Source organism: Nilaparvata lugens, chromosome 3 (assembly GCF_014356525.2).
Source record: "Nilaparvata lugens isolate BPH chromosome 3, ASM1435652v1, whole genome shotgun sequence".
Lineage (NCBI taxonomy): Eukaryota > Metazoa > Arthropoda > Insecta > Hemiptera > Delphacidae > Nilaparvata > Nilaparvata lugens.
Genome location: NC_052506.1, coordinates 33,880,950 through 33,904,240, shown reverse-complemented (window position 1 = coordinate 33,904,240; position 23,291 = coordinate 33,880,950). Strand labels below are relative to the sequence as shown.

General features: G+C 31.5%; 2 protein-coding genes across 2 annotated transcripts in view; one reads left to right on the top strand and one right to left on the bottom strand.

Moving 5' to 3' along the window:
* LOC111047911 (facilitated trehalose transporter Tret1) overlaps positions 1 to 4,522 on the bottom strand; it is a 37,725-nt gene extending 33,203 nt beyond the window's left edge. The window contains exon 1 of the mRNA XM_022333764.2: positions 3,975 to 4,522. Within this exon, the coding sequence (XP_022189456.2) occupies positions 3,975 to 4,012 (38 nt within the window). The 5' untranslated portion in view covers positions 4,013 to 4,522. The remainder of the gene's footprint in view (positions 1 to 3,974) is intronic.
* Positions 4,523 to 9,363: 4,841 nt separating this feature from the next.
* On the top strand, positions 9,364 to 22,931 carry LOC111047908 (venom carboxylesterase-6). Its single transcript, XM_039423581.1, has 10 exons — positions 9,364 to 9,754; positions 11,754 to 11,900; positions 12,665 to 12,815; positions 13,472 to 13,657; positions 15,365 to 15,561; positions 17,773 to 17,926; positions 18,897 to 19,087; positions 20,068 to 20,212; positions 20,979 to 21,114; positions 22,437 to 22,931. The coding sequence occupies exons 1-10, from the start codon at positions 9,581 to 9,583 to the stop codon at positions 22,660 to 22,662; spliced, it is 1,707 nt and encodes a 568-aa protein (XP_039279515.1). The 5' UTR covers positions 9,364 to 9,580; the 3' UTR covers positions 22,663 to 22,931.
* Positions 22,932 to 23,291: the final 360 nt, after the last annotated feature.

The window sequence follows — 23,291 nt, the reverse complement described above, 5'->3', positions numbered from 1 at the left end:
CTCATTAATCAATAATTTTTTAATTTACATGCAATTTTTAAAACATTCTTTATTTATATGATAACAACCTATTCAGTATCGATATCATTATTAATTTCTAATTGAAAATGAGTAATAACTCAACCTCATGAAATAATAGGAGCAATATTAAGACAGGAAAATACTGTTAACATGAATAAATTGATAATTATAATTAATTATTTAAAGTAATAAATAATATTCTTCAAGTTTGACTGCCATTATTAATAATTAATTATAACGAAATTCAAACATTAACCTTCAGATAAGTTTTCAAATGAGGAAGAGGGATAGTTGATAAAAGAAAGAATGAGAGAGTGAGAGTGAGAGAGAGACAGTGGGAGTGAGAGAGATGTAAGTAATAAATAGGAGGAAGGGTAAGAGCCTGCAGCGAAGAAAGTTTTATAGTGACAGCACGGGTTATCAACCCATTCTATAATATTCGAGCCAGACAGTGGGTAGACTGAGGCCCTACTAAAACCCAGATGTTTACATAATGGCCCATCCTTTCGTTTTCAATTGAATCAGTCCAAAGAAAAATAATGACGATTCATTCCTCAATAGTTGTAATATAGATTTTTGGATTCCTTCTATATGAGATCGAGGAAGCTTGAAATATCTATGAATTAACAATGTATGATAACAAACTTTATAAATAATGCGATGGATGCCAATAGTTATTACATCATTGTATTGTCTGATAGGATTGATGGCAACTGATGTTGTTTGTTCAGTTGTCTACCTGCATTCTTCCTATCAACTTAGTTATGTTTAATATTCTGTATTAAATTTTTGAACCTCGTATGAGTCAGCATTAAATTCATCAACTTTTTCTATGAATAAAAGTTGAAAAGACTGTTTTACTGCACAGGTTTTGTTTTATTTCGATAAAAATAGACAATCTTTTAGAAATTGAATAAAATAAGCTTAAAATGAAAATGATTAACAACTCGATCGTACAATAGCCTAGCGTACTTAAAAAATGTCATATTATTCTCTATTACATTCTCAGACCTCATAATATGACCCAGCATAATTTTCGTGTCTTAAAAAAATCAAGTCACACGTTTTTATTTTCATTTAAATTATACAGTTCTTAGTAGCCTTAGAAGATGCCTTACACCAATAATGTTATATAAATTTTTAGTAATTGAAGAGTTACAATTTTGTGGCATTTAGAGTGTAGAATTGTGTGAATAATTTAATCAATGAAAACTAACATTAGATATACTATTGAGTAGGCTTCTATCCATTTACCTAAGAAACGTTCAAGATTCTAGAAGATTACCAGTACTGTTCGTAAATTTGTGTTAATTTTTGGGATTTAAATTTTTCAAATTACAGTAGCTCAATATTTACAAGATTTGAGTGCTTATTAAATGCAATTTGTTCCGGTTTTTAGTCCAACTAAATTAGAAATTTCTTGTTTTGTGAAGTTTTGAACTGGTATATTGATCTCTATGTTATTTTTTATAAAGTGGAAAAAAGCATCACATTTTTTGGAACAGTAAAAAACAATTTTGGGCTGTATCTGTATCAATTGTTCCTTTCCCAAGCATTTTTATAAATTGTTCAATACTGCAATGAGTGAATATATTAAATATCACCAAAATATTATGTGTTTATGTGTTACTATAAGAATCAACCATTGTAGCAAACTTGATTGATTAAACAAGATAATTGAGCGATTATATTCCAATCAGATATATTTTAGGGTAAGCCCTACGCTGTAGCAGGATCATATTTTTTATGTAATGTAAGACACAGAAATAATGTATTCACTAACAAAACACCAAAGCATTCATTTAGCACATTTTACTCTTTTAAAAGTCATCAATGGAACGCTAATTTAATTTCTTATCTGTTAATTCTTCTTTCAAATTTCGAACCAGGAAACATTCATCAACTTTTATAAAAAAGCCACACTACTTAAATTTGAATAATCTTTATAAAGAATGACTCTTTGTGTTATGACCATTTTCAAGTCAAAACTAGAATAATTATTAAGCTTATTTTTTCAACTAATAACAACAATATTAATGCTATATATAACAATAGTTTCATTACAGTTCATTATTTTCCCAAAAATTGTGGTTTGAAAAATAGGTTAATATTATTGAATTATAATATTAGGACTGAATCTCTAGTTGTTAGATATTTAACGTCTTTTTAGTTATGGTAATAATTATGCATGAATCCAAACGCCATTTCTAAATAGTGAATCATATTTGATTGACTGTGATCTTCGGTTGTGGGAAATTGCTTTTTATGATCCAATAATGACAGATAATTAGGCTACTGGTATGACAGAAGAATTGTTATAAAAGCATGTATAGTAATGATAATCATCGAGAGTTGATCTAATAGATAATATTCTACCGTTTCCAGAAGAGAGCAAGAAATAAACCTATCAAGTGAATCTTTATCAAGTAACAGTACAACCTTTACTATTATTCAAACCGTGAATTTTCAATAAAAGATAAATTTATATAATTCTGTTTAACCCAAATTAAAATTGTCTAAAATAAGAACTTCAACTTGTTAATCTTATTTTGTAGGTACTTAACGTCAGGGAATTCTATTATTGTTTATTGTTTTATAATTCGCTCTCAGAAATACAGTCTTTGTACTCTTGACAAAATTATTTTTGACTGCAAAGTACACGATTGTGCCGAAATTTACCTTGAGAAGATATTTGTTGAATAATTATAATGAAAGACTGTAGTATAAGCACGCCGCACCTTGGAGAGAAATACTATGTTAATAAATTATATTAATTTATCATGTAGCTACCTACCTCAACATAGTGTAGTGTATAGTTCATAGTGTGGAAAATATATATGTGCTTCATTGGTTAATTTGTAATTCCCGGAAATTTGAATGATTATTTATGATATTACTAAACGTTAAACTTGAATTTGAGTTTTACTCGATTGGGAAAAATGTATTTATTTTACTAATTTCAAAAATACTGAGCGTAATATCACCGAGACTTACGTTTATGGTATAGATGGTAAATTAATTTTTTGTTGTTGAAAACACTTCAAACATTGAACAGAAATGGAAGGATTGGATCATTTCATCCGATTTATTGCTGGGATTAATAAAATGATAGTATTAGAATCCAATTAGATTATTTTACTAATTTCAAAAATACTGAGCGTAATATCACCGAGACTTACGTTCATTGCGCAATTTCATCCGAGATGAATATGGCGATAGCTTAGAAACGAAATACTTACTTTAATTTCGGCTAAGGTATAGTAGAACTAAAATTAAAAAGCTTGCAAAAATATAAAAGTATAGAAACTAAAATTTTAAAATTAATAGAACCAAGATAAGTGGAATAGTAAAATAATATATAATTTTGTGGAAATGATGAATTATTATTTTATCATCACACTCACGAATTGACTTTTGAAGGTGTAATTTATTTTTAAAGTTTGGAATGAAAACATTTGGTATCATTATTGTTCTAAGATAATATTGAAGAAGTAGATTCAAATAATTTTCATTGGTGTTCACGATGTTCAGGGGTTTCTTTTTTTTTTTGAAAATAGAAGGATAAAGAAGAACCAATAAATCAATCGTTATGATAGCCCACTCTACTAATGCAATGAAGTCCAAGAAGACGCGAACAAGGACTATTTTTCTCATCCAATCTTAATCATTAAATCATAAAGTTGAATAGGACTCATCAGGAGTCCAGTACTTCTCAATTTCAACTGAACAACTCGTATATATTATAGAGTTATACTACAGAATACATCACAATTCTATCACTGCTTTTGAATAGATAATGTAAATTATTAATAAATAAATTATAAACTATGAATGGAAATTGTTATTATATGAACTGATTTCTCAGCAAAGGATTTTAATTTATGTACCAAACCGTATTCTTCAACTTGTGAGGAATATGCAGATTTATTTATTAATTGGAAAGTTGAACTCACCTTTTGTCCGGCTTAGACTGGTGGTTATCAGCTGCCATATTGCGTGCGTTTTACTGCAAATTCTTGTGCTCTTCTCCAGAATGAACAGGATGAAGATGGTTGGTTGAGAGGAGCAGCTCGACTAGTCCTGGGCCGGCCGCAGCAGCAAATCCTCTCCAGAACTCTCTCCCAGTCTCAGTGCTCTTTACAACAACAACAACCGGTCTTCACTCCTCACCGACCGCACGCGGCAAAATGACACTAGACGAGACGGTTCAAATTTAGCGCAGCAGAGTGGGATGAAGGAAGTTGTTTTTACTCTGTGACTGCAGCAACGAATACTAAACACATAGAGTGGCCTGAACAGCACAACAATTTGAACACACTTCTAACAGGCTAGCAGAAACTTTGACTATGATTTTCGCTAGCTGCAAGTTATAGCTATGAATCTTCATATTAATATCAGTTTACTGAATAAATTATAGTCGCAAATTTGAGCCACCGAGGTTGCGCTCTACATGATGTAATAACTGCTTTCAAGAAGACTGATGACTGATTTGAAGTTGACTGACAACTCGCTGAAAGTACAAGCGTCTATCGGCTCACTGACTGATTGTGCCTGATAAGAACTGATTGTCGAATGTAACATTCTTATCTTATCGCAGCGGTAGAGACGAGTCAGGCTGTAGTTCCTGGTCAGATAGTGCAAATTAAGAATTGAGTCGTTCCAATTAGTCTACCTTTTCCCAAGTGACATTCTGCAATTGGATGCATTTGCATTGGCCATAAAAGCGCGCAAGCCTCAATACAGGAATGTGATTCTGGCAAGAGAATTGCTCATTATGGAGGGCATGTGCAAACTCGAGCACAACCCAAACTTGAATTTGAATTTGAAAATTTTACAGCTTTGTAATTTTGTAATGGCATTTATGAGAATTTTTTGAATCATGATTTTGACAGAGAGAAGGCCTGTTACTTTGATATCCACTCATGAAACTCAAATTCAGATTCAAACTGAACATTCTACCATCTCAAGGTAGTGGTCACTTAGGTTCTCGTAGGAACACTCCCTACTCAAAGTTTACAATATACGATGATTAGAGTAGGTACTTTATGTTGTTGATACAATTGGTACGTATCTTTACTCTCACAATAATAGGTAACTGTATTAAAACTGATGAAATTTTATTCTAAATGATTAAAGTTTAATTATTTTCACCTTGGAAAAATGGGATATAATGAAAAATTGGGTCAATAATTATTCAGGATTCCAAGTTTCAGGACATTGAAATTGTTGACAGATTTATTTGAAATTAAACGGAATTCCTAGGGAAATAGAAGAATAATAATTATTAACTTATCAAGTAATATATGAGCTGATCCTAAATTTCTAAGGTTAATTACTCAAGTATGCTGTTGAATTTAAAGAATAAAAAGTGTATTCCATTATTCATTCCATGACAAAAAGGGAAATAAAACAACATGAAACTAGTTTGAAGAAGACACTGTTGAAGGGGTTCGATGAGAAGTTTGAATCCTTGAAATTGTTGAGGAGAGCTCAAGCTTTATTATTTTGCTTTTGCACATACGTTCAATTCTTATAGATGAAATTGAATGTTATTGCGATTTCATAAACTTTATATGAGAATAAAACATCGAGAGTGGAAAAACATCAAGTTTTATTGAACGCCTGAGATGAAAATCAATAGGGAAAAATAGCCTATTCCCAGGAAATTTAAAAGTACCGTACCTATTTGAAGAAACGCAAAATGAAAATGTGCATGGTACTCTGACGAATAGCGCGATCAAATGATGAAATATATAAAAATTGACTGTCGTCATGGAATTGGCACGAAAAAAATGTATTTGTGTTGAATTTTTAATAAGGACTACAATGAAAATTTGTAACATTTTTCACATTTATGAGTTGCAACATAATTGAATAGACTTGAAATGTTGTCAAAAAATCCACTTTATTAAACATTAAAAGTAATATACGGTAATTATAAATGATAGGATAGTTTGTTATTTTTTTCTTGTTATATATTAATATAGCCTACTTTCAGCCACTTGACGGAAATTGTGTGAAATAAATAATAACACTATCTCAAACTGAACACTAAATCATTTTTGAATCTCCTACAATTTAATATTGTTTTTTTCAATCTCTTTATTCAAAACATACATCAAAATGTACATGAATGCGTCTTTCTTTATTATTTTCAAAATAATAAAATAAATACAAGTAAAAAACAAAATACATCATCAATAGGTAGTCTAAATACATAATGAGTTGGCACTATAAAATTCTTCATAACTGTATAATTCTAATTCCACGATATACTTTTTCAGTTTGTTTTTAAACCTTGTAATATCTTTTGTAATATCATGATTAATCTTAGTAGGAAGGTAAGTGATGAATTTGATGCCCATATAGGTCGGGCTTTGTTTGTACTTCTCTTTACTATGTTCTTTGATAATAAAGTTGTTCCTATTTCTTGTATTATAGTCATGCACACTGGTTTGCCTGGGGAATTTGTCTTCATTATTTTTTACGTGTAATATTGTTTTATAAATATAAAGTCCATACACAGTCATTAATTCTAACTTTTTAAAAAATGTCCTGCATGACTCTTGTCTATTTAAATTAAATATTTTTCTTACTGCTTCTTTTTGGAGTTTTAATATCCTATTCAAGTTAAATGCACTAGTCCCACCATAAATCTCAATGCCATATGAAATATGAGAGTGGACAGTGGCATAATACACGGATCTCAAAGTTAATAAATTACAAATGGGTGCCAGCCTTCTTAGTGCAAATATTCCTGTACTTATTTTTTTACATACTCTTGATACATGCTCTTCCCAATTGAGTTTGTTATCTAGATCAACGCCTAAAAATTTTATGTTATTTAGGTTATTCAGCTTCAGTGTACTTTTTCTTTTGGGATTTCTACAGGTGAAATGTACAAATTTCGTTTTATCATTATTTAATAAAGGTTCATTTTACTTAAAACGTTTTTTAAAAGCAATATTGTGTCATTACATTTTTCTTCGATTATATCCAAATCTTTGTCGAATATGCTTAAACTAATGTCATCAGCGTACATACAAAATTTAGTACTTTCAATTACATCTTTCGCATATTTTGGTAATCCCCCAAATAGCAAAGGAACAAAAATGGCCCCAAAACAGATCCCTGCGGAACAGAGTAGTTCATGTACCTTAAACTAGATTTAATATCACTTACTTTGTTTTTATCATAATACTTTATATTTACATATTGACTTCGACCCACCAAATATGATTCCATCCAGTTGAGCTCTTTTCCACAAATTCCATAAGTTTCTAGTTTTTTTAATAATATTCTGTGATCTACAGAGTCAAATGCTTTTGTTAAATCTAGGAAGGTGCCAACAATGCTGTACCCTTTGTCCAATTTCTCTAAAATATTTTCAATAAACTCTATCAAGGCAGTCGTTGTAGACCTGTTTTTTCTGTAACCATGTTGTTCCGTGTCTAGTAATTTGTTTGTTTCAAAATAATTGATAAGCTGTATTAGCATACTTTTTTCAAATATTTTTGCTATTGAAGGTTGAATTGCTAAAGGTCTATAATTTAAAGGATCGTAAGGATCTCCTTTTTTGAACACTGGTATCACTTTTGATACTTTTAGTTCATCTGGATACTTACCAAGTATGAGTGACGCGTTAATTACATGTGCGTAATTACATTGTGCTTTCATAATTATATAATTTCCAACAATGAAAATTTAATAATAATAGCTTATAATAATCTAAAATGAAAAAAATATTTCTAAAATTATCAATAAAAAATCAGGTACGGTACTAAACAAAAGTAATGTATTTCATTAATAATATTGTCAAATACTTCAACTAAAATGCTACAGTACCAGTGCTGGCATCTACCAGCAAATTGGAGAAACTGGAGCTTGCATTGGAAATTTTATTGTCAAAAATACTATAATATTAATGTTTCCAAGAATTTAAGAAAAGAGATACATTCCATAAAATACAAGGGGGAGAAGCCCACAACTACAGTATTCTGTGCTAAAATGAGTTATATTAGCTACGGTATATTAAATTATTATAATTCAATTACTAATTTGCAATTAGAAATTTATGCAATTTATGAAATTTTATCATATTGTATGCTTGTACATAGATGAAAGAACATTATATCAACCCTCTATTAAGTGAGATTTCATATCCGATTATTTTATAACTATAAAATAAAAATAGAATTTCACATCAACATTGGAAACATTAAAAGGCGTTTCTGAGATATTTTTCTATTTTCTTTTATGATTTTATGTATCACTCATTCTCAATTATACAGTATTTGTATCATTGAGGTATTAAGATTCTAAATAAGTAGTAGGCCTACGTTTTACGTTTCTTATCACATTGCAAAGGCTGTGCAAAGGCTAAAAATAAACTTCCTACTGGTGATATTTTTCACAGTATTTCGATTTGTATATGATCAAGCTTTCAAAATGAAAAAGTATTCTCAGAAAACATTTTTTTTCCAATAATTACTCTTTGAGATATGAGCGCCTAAAGTTTAAATCTTTGGGACAGAACATTTCAATTTCTTCATGGATTCTTCATGGTATTGTTGATCTAATAAAACAAATTTTCGAGAAAGTTATTCAATTTACCAAAAAATTACTCAACTAAAAGTTATTTTTTTACGTATAATAGTTTTCAGAAAATTTTTGTTTTACTAGATTAACAATAACATGAGGAATCTATCCTCTAAATCTCATGGATTTATCTCTTACCGAATTTGAAATGTTCTGTCCCAAAAATTTAAACTTTAGGCGCTCATATCTCAAAAGCTTTGAAAAATATCACCAGTAGGAAATTTATTTTTAGCCTTTGCACAGCTTAAAGCAATATAGTACCGGTACAATTTTTCAAATTTGCGGGAATAATCGGTTTTATTTATTTACACTGATATTGTTTTATTTCATTTTAAAATTTTATTTGTGGTTTTACACAAAACCCAATTCATTAAAATGATTGGTAAAGGACCAACAGGCACAGCCCAAACTGGTCGTTCCCAGAATGAATATTCATACACCATAGTCCAGAAATTTCGTAGGATAAGTTTAATTCTTAAATAGTTTCCAAAACTTTTGTTTTTAGAATTGAGAAAAATAATATATTTATTTATATACTACCGTATGCTACTTTTTCTCCCGAAGTTACATAGATGAAAAAGTACAATCAGAGACAAATGATACAATTAGGCCTATAAAGTAAACTGTATCTTCACTCTATGGTAAAATAAAGTGGAAGGACAGCTCTCTAAAACTGCAAAAAAGATCTACAGGACGATGACAAGATACAATAATATTAATACAATACCAATAAAACTCCTCTTATCTGTGCTGCAATTACTTTGCTACAATCCATTCCACACAGCGCATGAGTGGTAGGTATATCTACAATATTTGTTTCCCGACAGCACATATTGGAGCTGAGTAGCAGCAGCCAGCAGAAAGCTCTAGAGCAGATAGCCGAAAATCATTCTACAAACCGGTTAACGCCGGTCAAATGTACATGTCATTCTAACCTAAGATCAAGATAAATTTATCAACAATGATTTATCAATTGTTTGTGTGTATTTTAGTGCCTTCAATCATAGCACAACAAGTGACATCTCCTCAGGGCACTCTCAAAGGATTGTTCAAAAAGTCTGAATTCGGCCGACAGTTTGAAGCCTATTTAGGTATTCCCTACGCCAAACCACCTGTTGAAGAACTCCGCTTCAAGGTTAGTGCAGTAGAACGTAGGTTTGAAAACTTTCAAGTCATGTAATGGCTCAAATCCCACTAATCAACATAAATAAGATAGCTGACTCGCACATTAATGCTCTCAGAGAAGAGATTAGGTACTAAGTAAATATAACACAAACCTAGGGTTAGAAAAAAACGAAAAAATATATAGCCTATATGAGAAGGTGTGTACAGTGGAGCGTTGAGGCTATAAAGGAATTATCTCAGCTCTAAATATTTCAACAAATTATCAAAAACAAATACCGTAATGATAAATATTATTCCATCAAACTGTTTCATTCCTCAGCTGAGCTCTTTAAGACTTTTTCATTTGTTAATAAATCTCATTTCAGCTTCATTCTTGAAGATTTCATTAAATATGAATAAAATAAAGGAATGAAAATAAAGGAGCCTACATTGCAAAAACGTAATTGAATATGTTGACTGTTGAGACGTGAAACCACAGGAAAAACCGCAAAACTTAAAAAAACGCCTCTTATTATCTGCCCGAGAATTTCTTCTACATTGGGCTGCAATCCATGCCACACAACTCAATTTATGTTTTAAATATCTCCAAAGTTAAACATTTCACTCCGAAACCCATAGATTTATTTTTAAATAATTTATTTAGGTAATTAGATTTAATGACCGGAAAGTATAAAACTCAGAGCAGTTATTCTTTAGGCGCATGTAATATTAATTTTTATTTTATTGACTATTAAACCTTCGAAATACTGTGAAAATCATGACCTACTATAATGAAATACTTTTTTAAACTTATTAAAAATGGTGAGTGAATTCAGAATTGATTTGATCAATGTCTTTTCAATCTCAAACGTTAGGTTGATAATAGATGCAAATAAATAGAACAATAGGCCCTATACATTGTGATTTTTTAAAGACAACTGAGCAGATTAAATTAAAAGTGAGAAGTCAAAATTATAAATTGAAGTGGGATTAGTAGCAGAGTCAAACAAGAAAAAGGTAAAGTTTTTGAATTATTCTTAGAGAAAAATCCATGTTGATCTGAAATGAAATCTTTAATTTCATTCATACAAATGATCTTTTCAATCTTAGAATGATGTGGAATTTATATTCAAACTAAAAAAAAAAACATAAAATTGTTGAACTAGCTAAACAACAACTGATACTTTCATCACTCCTTGAACTTGAATGCACATTAGTCAGCATAATAAAAGCGTGTGTAATGATTAAAATTGAATTGAGTGATAAATTCAAATTGAGGTCACAGGCCATTCATTTGATGAACTTCATTTTTACAACTCTTTAGATTATCTTTCAAATACTGTACATGTTTGCTCTGCATTTTGGAGAAGTCTGCCCTCTATGTTGACAGTTGATGACAGGACTCTAAAAAAGCAAGTGATTTCTACTGCAGTTATGAAAAATTTTTTTCAAATCAAATAATTTTATTCAGTGATATCACTTACATGACAAATTTCATTATACAAATGATATTACAGATCATTGAATACAATACTGTTTGCTTAAGAACAATCTTGTCTTCAAACAGGAGTGAAATACATTCAGAACTTAACTATAAATGCGTATCTATAAACTCAAATGAAAACAATTATCTCAATTAAATTTAATTCATCCCACACAAGCACACACACACACACACACACACACACACACACACACACACACACACACACACACACACACACACACACACACACACACACACACACACACACACACACACACACACACACACACACACACACACACACACACACACACACCGTGAATGCAGCTTTTCCTAAAATTTCTTATTTTCAGTTTTTATACCATTATTCAAGAATTGGTGTATTTCAAAGCAAATTAAGTAAGTTATAAGCGGTTGAAAATATTATTTTTGTGGGTCAATTTAATTAAGATTTTTAAAATTTGGAAGAATAGAACTCATGATTCAGTCGGTCTGTTTATTGTATTAATTTTATGGATAAATAAGAAACGTGATGCTTTTACAGAGTCCAGTACCTTTTGGAAAATGGGAAGGAGTGAGAAGTGCTGTGAAGGAGGGCTCCATTTGTTTGCAGCAAAGTGTTTGGAACCCAGACAATGCGGAAGAAGTTGGGGAAGAAGACTGCCTCTACTTGAATGTCTACACACCCAGTGTAAGTGTCTCGAACTCTCTACTTCATTACAACAATTCAAGAGTTAAAGATACAAAAAAATGACCCTCTCCAGCGCAAAGGGTATCTCATATCATAACGAAAATTTTACCAAAACTCCATGACAATTCAATGAGTATCTAGTTTAAAACTATGAGAACAAACAGTGTATGAACAAGTACTGTATTTACTAAATAAAAACGCCTTGATATTATCTCATTCGAAAAGCAGTGTTGATTCACTTTCTTCAGAGACAGTACTCAAGCTGGAGCTATAAAACATTGGATCGAACATTCGATTTCTAATTTTTGGTCTGCATACATCTCAAATTTTCGTAGAGATGATAAATTGCCAGGGCGACCACGGAGCCAACCGCTTCCGTCTATTTTAAAACTGTTGAAAGATTTAATAATGTTTTTGTTAAATGACTATAGACCTCATCGAATGTATTTTTTCAATATTTGATTGAAAAAATGTAATATTTGATACAATATTGATATAATTGAACAATTATATTAATATATCAATTGTTAAATTATATTAATACATTATATTGAAATATAATATAGATATTCTAAGAAAAAATATTTTTCTGAGGTCAAACACTATAGATCGTTTTTGTTAATCTTGAAATTTCTGTATTTAATTAACAAAATTTACATCCTGCCTGTTTAAAGAGAACTTCTATAATAATAGTAATTGATTCCAAATTGGCTAATAACCAGCTCACATGATAAAAGTATGAATTTGTGATTGTGTTTTTACAGTCAGCCAAGCCCAAAAAATACCCTGTGATGGTGTTCATTCATGGAGGTGGATTCGAAGGAGGCACAGGCAACGAAGTCATTTACGAGCCTGATTATCTCTTGGATAAAGATATTGTGCTGGTTACTCTGAACTACAGATTGGGAGCGCTTGGTAAAACCATATTCAATATCAATCTTTCGACTTATTAATATTAAATATGATACTCAATAGCCGGAACATTGATTTTTAAAATGTCAATTCAATGAATGTACTGAATACACTATATTTATAAATAGAAATACAAATTTCAGTACCCTTTTTTGAATTATTTTATTTTATTTTGTGATAAAGTAATTAAAAAAAGGGTAGTGAGATTTGTATTTCTATTCATATTACAAGTAGCCCTAAAAAAGAGACACTATATTCACATTCGGCCTGATTATTTACATTTTCGGTGATAGAATGTCACTAATAATACCTCATTATAAATCAGTCAACCCGAAACTTTGGTGAACAGAATAGGTACTGGCATTATTTTACTCTGAGTTGTTGATAAAACCAGAGTGTTATAAAAAACTGGGTATTTAATCAAATACCCTATTTTATTTGGGATTTTAATTCAAATACCCAAAAGAATTTGAATATAAATAGCTAATTGAGAACTTAAAATCTGAATTTGAGATTAGTAAAAAATAAGAAATTAGACTGCAATCAACCCTATTCAGTGAGGGGTGATACTAACTTGTCAGCCGCAACAGTACAGACAGAAATTGATTTTGATAAATTGAAATGGAAATTGATTATAAGAAGATTTTTGTGTATTACAGGATTCGCCAGTACGGAAGACGTTGAATTGCCAGGGAATTTCGGCCTGAAAGATCAATCGTTGGCTTTGAAATGGGTGAAGGAGAATATTGCTGCTTTCGGTGGCAACCCTGACTCGGTGACAATATTTGGGCAGAGTGCGGGCGGAGCGAGTGTGCACTATCATATGGTCTCGCCTCTCAGTCAAGGTAAAACAATATGATGTCATCATATTTAATTTTTCAGCCTTTGACATCATAACAGCATAATGTTCAGTATTCAAATTTGGAATTTAAGAATATTTCCCATAGTAGATGTTTTCATTGAACAAGTGGGGCACTAAACGCGGCCTCTATAGGCACCCTCAAGTATTCATGTAGTCTTGAATGGGTGAGGAATGCGAAGTTTTTGTTACAGTGTGTTTAAATAGATTCCAAAATCTATCACAAGAAAAGGTCGGATAGTGAAGAGAAAGTCAGGTGGGCTGCACTGCCGGCTAGTGCAAAAAAGATTACGAGAGAAACAGAGCGCATGCGTATGTAGAACTCAATTATTCTCCACACAATGATCCAATTCCAACATTTTTCCCATGACTGATCAGTCTATATTAAATAGATATTGAGACATCTATGCTCAGAATCTATTATTAAGTAAAATGATTGGGGCTGATTGAAGTTACAGAACAGAAAAATCTGGTGTGGTACACCCACACAACTTTCCTTGCTCATTGATCTATAAGCCTCATTCTTAAAAGAGGATAATTTCGGAGAATAACATTTATGCCGATTGGCGGCAAAATAATTAAAACTATGATTATACTATTGTTATTGTTTTCAGAGTACATTTTCCTTTGTTTGAATTATGAAATTTGAGGATTTTTTAAAAGTTGTCAAAACAGCTGTTCTACAAATAAAATATCGACATGTGTTCTTTTGAATAAACTGCTCTACCCACCTACCTCACGCACGAGAAGGAGGTTACAAAGTAAATTTCTCAGGGATGGGGTGGACCCCCTGTTAGTTTCCCAGGGAGGAGACTCATACCAGTTAATAGAGTTGATAAATAACTATACAGGGTATGAATTTGAAAAAAATCGGTCAAGTCATTTTTGAGAAAATCGTGATAGAAATTCAACAAAATTCATTCTTCTCAGGAATATTACGGAGCTCCTGCAATTTTCCCAAAAATGAGACTCATGTCAGTTGATAGGGCTTATAAATAGCTATCTAGGGTATGAATTTGAAGAAAATCGTTAGAGCCGTTTTCGAGAAAACCGTGAAAAATATGTTTTTTAGCCATTATCCGCCATTTTTTCCGCCATTTTGAATGGAATTTTATTTAATTTCTTATTGTCGGATCCTCATGGTATAAGGAATGGTCAATCGGTTAATAAGGAATGGAGTTATCGTGTTCACAGACACACACATACACACACACACAAACACACACACACACACACACACACACACACACACACACACACACACACACACACACACAACACACACACACACACACAAACACACACAGACCAACACCCAAAAATCATGTTTTTGGACTCAGGGGACCTTGAAACGTATAGAAAACATGAAATTAGAGTACCTTAAATTTTTTTGGAAAGCAATACTTTCCTTACCTATGGTAATAGGGCAAGGAAAGTAATGAAACGTAACTTATAGAAAACATGAAATTAGGGTACGTTAAATTTTTTTGGAAAGCAATACTTCCCTTACCTATGGTAATAGGATAAGGAAAGTAAAAACCAATGGAAAAGTAGACTGCTTAAAATTTTGGTTATAGTTCTGTTTTGTCGATTTTCATTAGAGATGACTGATTTTAGAAGGAATTAATTAAAATTTGAGTAATCTTTCAATATTGGCATTGTTTCTATTAACGTTGTACTCGTATGGTTGCAGGTCTATTTCACAGAGGCATACCGATGAGCGGCACCGCGCACTGCCCTTGGGCGCTGAGTGCCCCCGGCGTCATTGCCAAGCGCACCAGAAAGTTGGCAACACTGGTCGGCTGCCCGGCCGAGCCATCCGCTCTGCTCGTCGAGTGCCTCAGGAATATTCCCGCCTACCTCCTCATACACCTTAAAACCGAGTTCCTGGTATGCTTCCAAATTACTTATCTTCTCTTTCTATCATCAATGACATCTATCTATCATCTATCTCAAATGGAGTAGGAATGTAGAAACAAAATATTCTACTTCTTCTATGTTGTTGTATCAGGTACGAGTGAATTTATTTATTCAATTCCACAATCACAATATCAAATTAATGATTGGGAGAGAATAAACAGGATAAACCCAAAACTGTTTCTCTCCCTGAATTTGATAAAAACAGTCCAAATTAGGTTATGTAGGCACTTTAAACTGTCAAAATTGGTTGAGCAAGAACATTGATGCTATAATAATGCTGACAGTTTAGTGCTGACAATAAAGTGAATCTCAGTGTATCAACTATTGCCTTATTCAATAACATACAAAGAGATGCATTTCAGGAATCAAGAGGTTTGAGACTATTTCACTAGTTTACATAGGACTAACTAATTGTTTATTATAATTAATGAATGAGTAAATAGGTTAGAGTACCTAGCTAATGCATGAAGATCATTTTAGAAATACAGTAGGCTATTTCTATGAGTAGAGGTCTAAAAGGAACAGGTTCTACGAGTAGGCCTATACCATTGAAAAGCGGTTGTTGTGTGGGTTATCGTAGATGTGTGATAATGGTGCAAGGGAATCCATTTTCCGATAATAGAAAATGATATGGAAGATCATGAATAACAAAATAAGTGACGTCAAGGAAGAGAGCAATTTTATATTTCCCATTTGAATTGTAGTCTACTATGATATAGGACTAATTGGCTGAATGTGAGCCCGCATCAACGGATGAAGAATGGTGTGGAGCTATTGTAGTAAAGATCTGTTTGAAGTTACAAACTACTCAAATGTTGTATAGACATTTTATTGACGAATAATTCCAAAGCAAACAGACATGAAAAAATCATATTGAATGAAAAGATTAAGGGACAGATTTGTGGTTTTGACAATTTCTTAGTCTTTTTATTTAATATGAATAATTACCACAATATCAACTTCTCAACTACACAAAAATTAAAAATCAGTTAGATGAAGGAAAAAGTCCCGGGTTCGAACTTTCATAATATTATCTGGCTCTGTTTTCGATGTCCATAGTGAAAATACCAATTAGGGACTTAATAGCAATTAATAATTCTAATAAACAATCCATTTATGTTATAGAGTTAATGGTTAAAAACAGGTAAAATTCATCTTGAAACATCATACGAATACTTAATAAAACAATAGAAATATTGACGAATACTTCCTGTCGAACATGCATTAGTAGACAAATAAATAAAATAGCCATATGAATAGATAAATAAATTAGTAGACAAATTTCAATATTGGTGTTATATTTACATTTTTATCATGGATGTTCTATGTATCTTATTTCTAGCTGACATTGCCAAAACATTGGCCAACTCACTTTCATCAGACATCTATTATAATTTTTGTTGGCACAGTTTCTCACGTGATAAACTGTCTTAAAAGTATTTATTCCGATTCGAGTACGGGCTTATGATTAATTTATTATAGTTTAATGATTTGTAGTATAAAAAACTTGACCTGATTTTCAGTGAACAAGAATTCAATGATAGAAACTAGTTTAAATGAAGAAAACTTAGAAATTGAAGATTAGAAAATTATTGAACCTGACATGTAAGCAAATCTTACAAAAAAATGGATAATTAAATAAACTAATGAAACTCAATACCTAGCTAAGAAGGAATCGTTTCAACTAATCCTACAACTACCAAGACAACATAAAAATTCTATGAATAATTTTTTGAATAAAACTATCCTAGTAGAAAAATATGTCACATTGTATTATTTTGGAAGAAATTTACAATACCTCAGAAAACTGGTTGTATTTAGAATTTTATCCACCTAATTAATAACTGAAGTAACTGCAATATTATGTGAATGAAACTTTTCCAGTAAAAGAAGACATCACATATGTGTAATTTCCAAAAAAAAATGTAAGAATTTTCCAACTTATTCTGAAAGATCAAGAGCAATCCTATGAGATACTGACGATGTCTATCTATTTCTTTGTAAATATTGACGACTGATAAAATGCTTACTTCTTGCTTCAATAAGTTAGAAAACAAACTAGCATATTTGGAGGAAATGATTATTTTTTCTGCTTTATACCGAAGTATTTGTAGTTCTTAAAATTTTCTGTCGATTTCGCCAATTAATTTAAGAAAAAAATCATTTGTTACTGTTTTTCAGGAATGGGACATGGATCCTGTGATAACATTCACACCAGTTATAGAGCCAGTTGGTGTGAAGGATGCCTTTCTGACCGTTGACCCCTACACGACACCTACCAAACTGCCAACAATGCTGGGATTCACATCTCAAGAATCTGCATTCAGGATAGCCAGTGAGTTTTTATTAACAACAATCACATTTGAAAATTCATTTAGAAGATTGTCGTTAGATGTCGTCTCCCTCACCACTAGCCGTCCCCATCCGCCCCCAGGGCAGGGCTAAGGCGAGGGGCCGCCAACCAACCTGAAACCATCCCGCCCGTCCGTTCGCTGACCTCATAAGAGAAGATTTCATTATGTAAAGTACAGAGTTTCTAGAAAAATACAAATCCCAGTACCCAGTTATCTATCTTACAACCTATAAGACATAACAAACAGCAATTGTACTTTAAACAAATCTCTTTGGGCAATTTTTAGTGGACAAATATCTATTTCCCGTTATTTTATTTTTCCAATATAATAAGATATCATATCCCAACAGTGGATAAACATTTTAAAATTAAAAAGTGTGAACTTTAACATAAATCAAATGAAAATGATACACAGAATTATTGATAGTTGCATTTTGTTATTATGGTAATGAAATAAGAAAATTTCTTATTGTGAAATTTCGGGCTCAACTCCATTCTGTTAGGCATATAAATTATGATATAATATTTAATTGGGGAATATACGATAGCTCCCTTCCTGAATCGCATTTTACTATTAATATGCTGATTCTTTAATATATTAAAATGTGGTTTTGATTATTTGAGAGATTGTTCAACATTTAAGGTAAATCAATATTTTCTATAATTATAATAACATACTTAATTCAATCATGAAAGGTGGAATAAATTAAGTCAAGGATTCAGTGACTTCAATGTCGTATTCAGTGAAAATCAAGTTGTGTGAAAATGGACTTGGATATTATATATAATATGGGTTTTCAAACATACAGGTTCAACAAAATAAGTTTTGACTCCTGTTTTTCTAATCTTCATTTCTGGACTTTAATCATAATTATTATCATTTTATCTACAGTACCTACCAATGTTTTCACATCAGTGTTGTTTGTTACATAAATAAATGAATTTTTTTCAGTGTTCATGTCTGGTAAGAAAGGACTGGAAAACTACTTGGATGACCTCAACAATGACTTCGATGATTTGGCTCCAATTTCTCTGCTGTATGACCACACTGCCAAGAATCCAAGTCAAATTACAAGCGAGATAAAAAAGTTCTACTTTGCAAGCAAAAATATCACGAAAGAAGTTTTACCTGTTTTGGGAGATGTAAGAAAATTTAAAAGCTATCATAATTTTGTATAGGCCAGCTAAGGACCACAGTAATTTACCAATAACCATTATCCTAAACGCCATCATAATTGTTATTATTATTTACGTTGGTCTTATTAATATTACGTTGGTTTTAATATTTATTATTTATTCATTTATTGAATGTTTTCTAATTCAATGCAATACCCGTTTTTGATGTTATAACTAGTAGTTGATAACTAAAGTTTAATATTGATGCTCTTTATGAGCAACAAACATGTTCTCTAGTACAATTTCAAGATTAAATTTGAATGCTATTGTATTGTTGAATAATAATTTAATAATAGAAATTAAATGAATGAATGTAATATTAATTTTGACACAGATTTGAGAAGGATAAAAGTCCTTTTCAAGGAATCATTGATTAGTGAAATCTGATAACTTATAACTTTATTCTCGCAATTGGAGATTTCAAAAATTTGAATTTGATACCTATTGACTATTGAATGATGCATGAGCTGACTCAAATGACAAATCATTGAATAGTCTTAATTAGTGATAATAGAACTTTAATTCCAGCAATAAATGGGGTTTTCGAAAATTCGAATTTGATACCTTTTGATTTCTGAATGACGCATGAGCTGACTCAAATGGTCAGTTGCACAAAAAATTAATATAGCCATCGTAAAATTACGTCATTGAATTTCCATCAGATATGTTCATTGGTTCCATTAGATAATGTTTTTATGACAGTTGAATATAATTGGATTTTTGTGCAACTGTCCGGAAGTATCAATCATAAAATAATTAATATATATTTATTTTCAGTTTTCTTAAGATTTCTAACTGGAAAGCTAATTCAATTGACCGTGCCTTTAACTTAGCATTTTGATTGAATTTGATTAAACAGATTTGTTTTACCTAGAATACATGTTTGATTCAATCGATAAGAATTATTGTGAGAATGTTTTGTAATGCTGTTACTTTATTTTTGCCAGTTGTACACTGATTGCTGGTTCAGTCAATGCTCTCTCTCGTTTGTGAGACTCCACAAGGGACCTGGGCCTGTCTATCTCTACCTGTTCGCTCACACAAGTGAATACAGTTCAAGCTTTAAACAATCGAATTCGACCGAGTACTTGGGTAATTACAAAATCTATTTTCTCATCTAGTTCTCAGTATAACGTTCTGCTGGAAATGTAAAACCTGGTCCTGAGACTCAAATTTGTTAGGATTGAGTAGCTTCCAAGAACTTTATTGACTTATACAAAAAACAATTTGTTTAATTCACTTGAATTTTTCATTGTGCAATTAGTCACTATTTTTATAGAAGAATATTGTGAAAGGTTGTTGGCGTAGATTGGATTACTCTATTCATGCTGATAAACTTTATTTCGATATACATTGAATTAATTATTCTTATTAATAACGACTTGTATGTTAACATGGCACAATATTAGTGCTTCTGAGGATAATTCTCACTTTAGACTTGTGCGTGAGTACCGAGAAGATTGATGAAGAGAGGAGGATCCTAATAGTGAATGAGGGATTTACTACAGGAAACCGTTTTAGGTGGTTTCCTGGGGAGTGACTCTGTATATCAATCTCATGTCAGAAGTTTTTTTAATATCAGATCAGCATAGAATAGAATACTACAAAATCAAGTCAAGTATCTGTACACCATGTTACAAATGAATAGAATAGAATCGAATTTAATAATGCTCGAAAGGCTTTAAAATGTGTCTATCCCATTAAAGTTTGATATTATTAAGTTTTTTTCAGAATTATTCCTACATGAGCTCAGCTTTTGTCTGGGTAATTACCAACTCTTAGATATTGCGAATTTTTAATTAAAATTTTGAGCTTAACCCTTTGTCAAATAACAGATTATCATTTTCTCACATTTCAGGTGTTAATCATGGCGATGATCTGAATTTCCTTTTCCCAATGAAATCCGCTGTGGATAGGACCAAAGGGCTTTCCGTTGCAGACAAGAATATGAGAGAAGAGATGTTGACATTCTACACCAATTTTGCTACTTTCGGGTAAGATTCTTGTAATCTACTATAATCATCAATTTTGATTCAGCTAGTTATGAGAAATATTTCAGGATAGCTGGGTTTCAGGTGAAATGAAAGTGAAAATAATATTTGCCACAAAAGTAAACCTTGTTATTAAAATAACAGAACTTGAAGATAAGATATTTTGGTATTCCAAAGGGCATATAGCAACTGATTCCGTATTATTATAAAAATTGTTATGAAACATTGCACTCTTATTCCATTATTGCTTTTATATTAAAATAATATTATGCAGTTGAAAAAACAATAATTATATTTTTGTCAGTTGTCACATCCACATTAGTCCACAGAACTGCAGTTTCATGTTGAAACCAATACATCTTCAGCTGTATTCAATTGGGAGAATCCAAATCATTAAAGAATATTCTTAAACCGTAATTCCTTTGTGATATAATTTATACTGTATAACGTTACATACTTGAACCTTAATTCATTTGTAATATAATTAATATTGCATCACATAATATTTTATGTCATTGGAAGAGGAGATAATGGCTCTATACACATAACAAGAAATAAGGAATGCCAAACATGAATTGGAAACGTCCAATTATGGTAGCGATCATCATTAAACCTGCCATTGATAAACATAAATCTGCTTTAATCAATCTCGATTGACGATCCTATAAATGTGATAGCCTACATTATCTATACTAATAAAGGAAAGAACTGGCTTATACACGTACGGGATAGGAAATTCACGAATTTACTTAAAATTTTGCATATACATTCTTAATTCACCTAGGATGGTTATAGGCATATTTTCAATTCTTTAAGATTTCATTCCGTCAATTTATCAGTTTCTCAAGTTTTAAATTTGGCCCTTGCGGAGCACGGGTTACCTGCTAGTTTACAATAAATTTACCAAGCTTTAGCAATTCAGTATAAGGTCAATACAATTTTTATTTGACTAGCTTATCCACACCATAATACTCGTACAAATGACGAAGAAACTTGAAGTTCCCTGATTATTTTAACTTCCAAATTACATTCTATGGAAAGAGTAATCCTGAAACTACGGGGACTCTTACTATTAAAACAAATCCTTCAGTCAAGTTGTCATATTCAGTAGTTTAATATAGTTTTATCTAGTTGACACTATAAGCTTCGGTTGAAGTGAGAGGTTCTTTGAACCTTTGGATCCTTGAATTCGTCCGTCTAGTGTGGAATATGAGAATGCCGTTGGAGTATACTTGATCTATGCACTGCATATAGAAATGGAAAATATAGAAATCTCAATATATTTGCCTTTTTTACTTCACTTTCAACTTTGTCTTGTTCAACAGCAATCCAACTCCAAAAGAAACTGAGAACTATCGCGACAGACCGAAAACAAAGATTGTGAAGTGGACTCCATCGTCAGCAAATAACATGGAATACTATCACATCGAAGGAGGAAAAATCAAGATGGATAAGAAGCCCATCGATAAGAGGGCACAGTTCTGGAAAAATCTGCAATGGCGACCAAGTGATCTCAAAAAAATAACAACATACACAAGAGATGAACTGTGATTCCTTAATACCACTGATCACAACCGCAAATCCAAAAATTGTGCAAAGAATTCAACAAAATGCTCTCATACTGTACTCTAATTAAACTAAATCACTTGCAATTTTCAACTAGACTCAACCTTCTGTATCTTACAAAAGGACTTAATTGATTTTTGTGGTACAATAGTAATTATTTTATTGATAATATAAATCGATGTTTTTTTTAATAATAATTTGATTTACAACCAAAGTCTGCATTCAAAGCTATTAAAGAAATACGTTTTCCTCCACCTACTGTCTAAAGTACTTACTTTACTCCCTGAAACCTAATACTAAAGTGTCACTTTTTCGCTCTCGGTAGTAAAAAACAGAAAAACTCCCTAGGGAGTAAAAGTGACTCCATTTAAATAACATGGGGAGCATCTCTATTTTGAAACTTACATTGTAATAGGTTAGAAGGTCTAAGCTCAGATGAGAAAGCATAATAGAGGTGTCTGTCATTGAGTCAACTGAATTCAATACCACAACCAGAAATTTGATTAACTCATGAAATATATGTTTGTATGATAATTATTATATTCTTAATATTAGTAGACGATAAAAATTTATACAATTTTTAAATTTTTTTATTCTATTCAAAATACCAGCCA

Excerpts from the sequence above, each read along its gene's own strand:
- LOC111047908 (XM_039423581.1), top strand. The coding sequence starts at position 9,581 with ATGATTTATCAATTGTTTGTGTGTATTTTAGTGCCTTCAATCATAGCA. Across the intron at positions 9,755-11,753 it reads TTGAAGAACTCCGCTTCAAG|AGTCCAGTACCTTTTGGAAA; the intron begins GTTAGTGCAGTA and ends ATGCTTTTACAG. Across the intron at positions 20,213-20,978 it reads GAATTCGACCGAGTACTTGG|GTGTTAATCATGGCGATGAT; the intron begins GTAATTACAAAA and ends CTCACATTTCAG.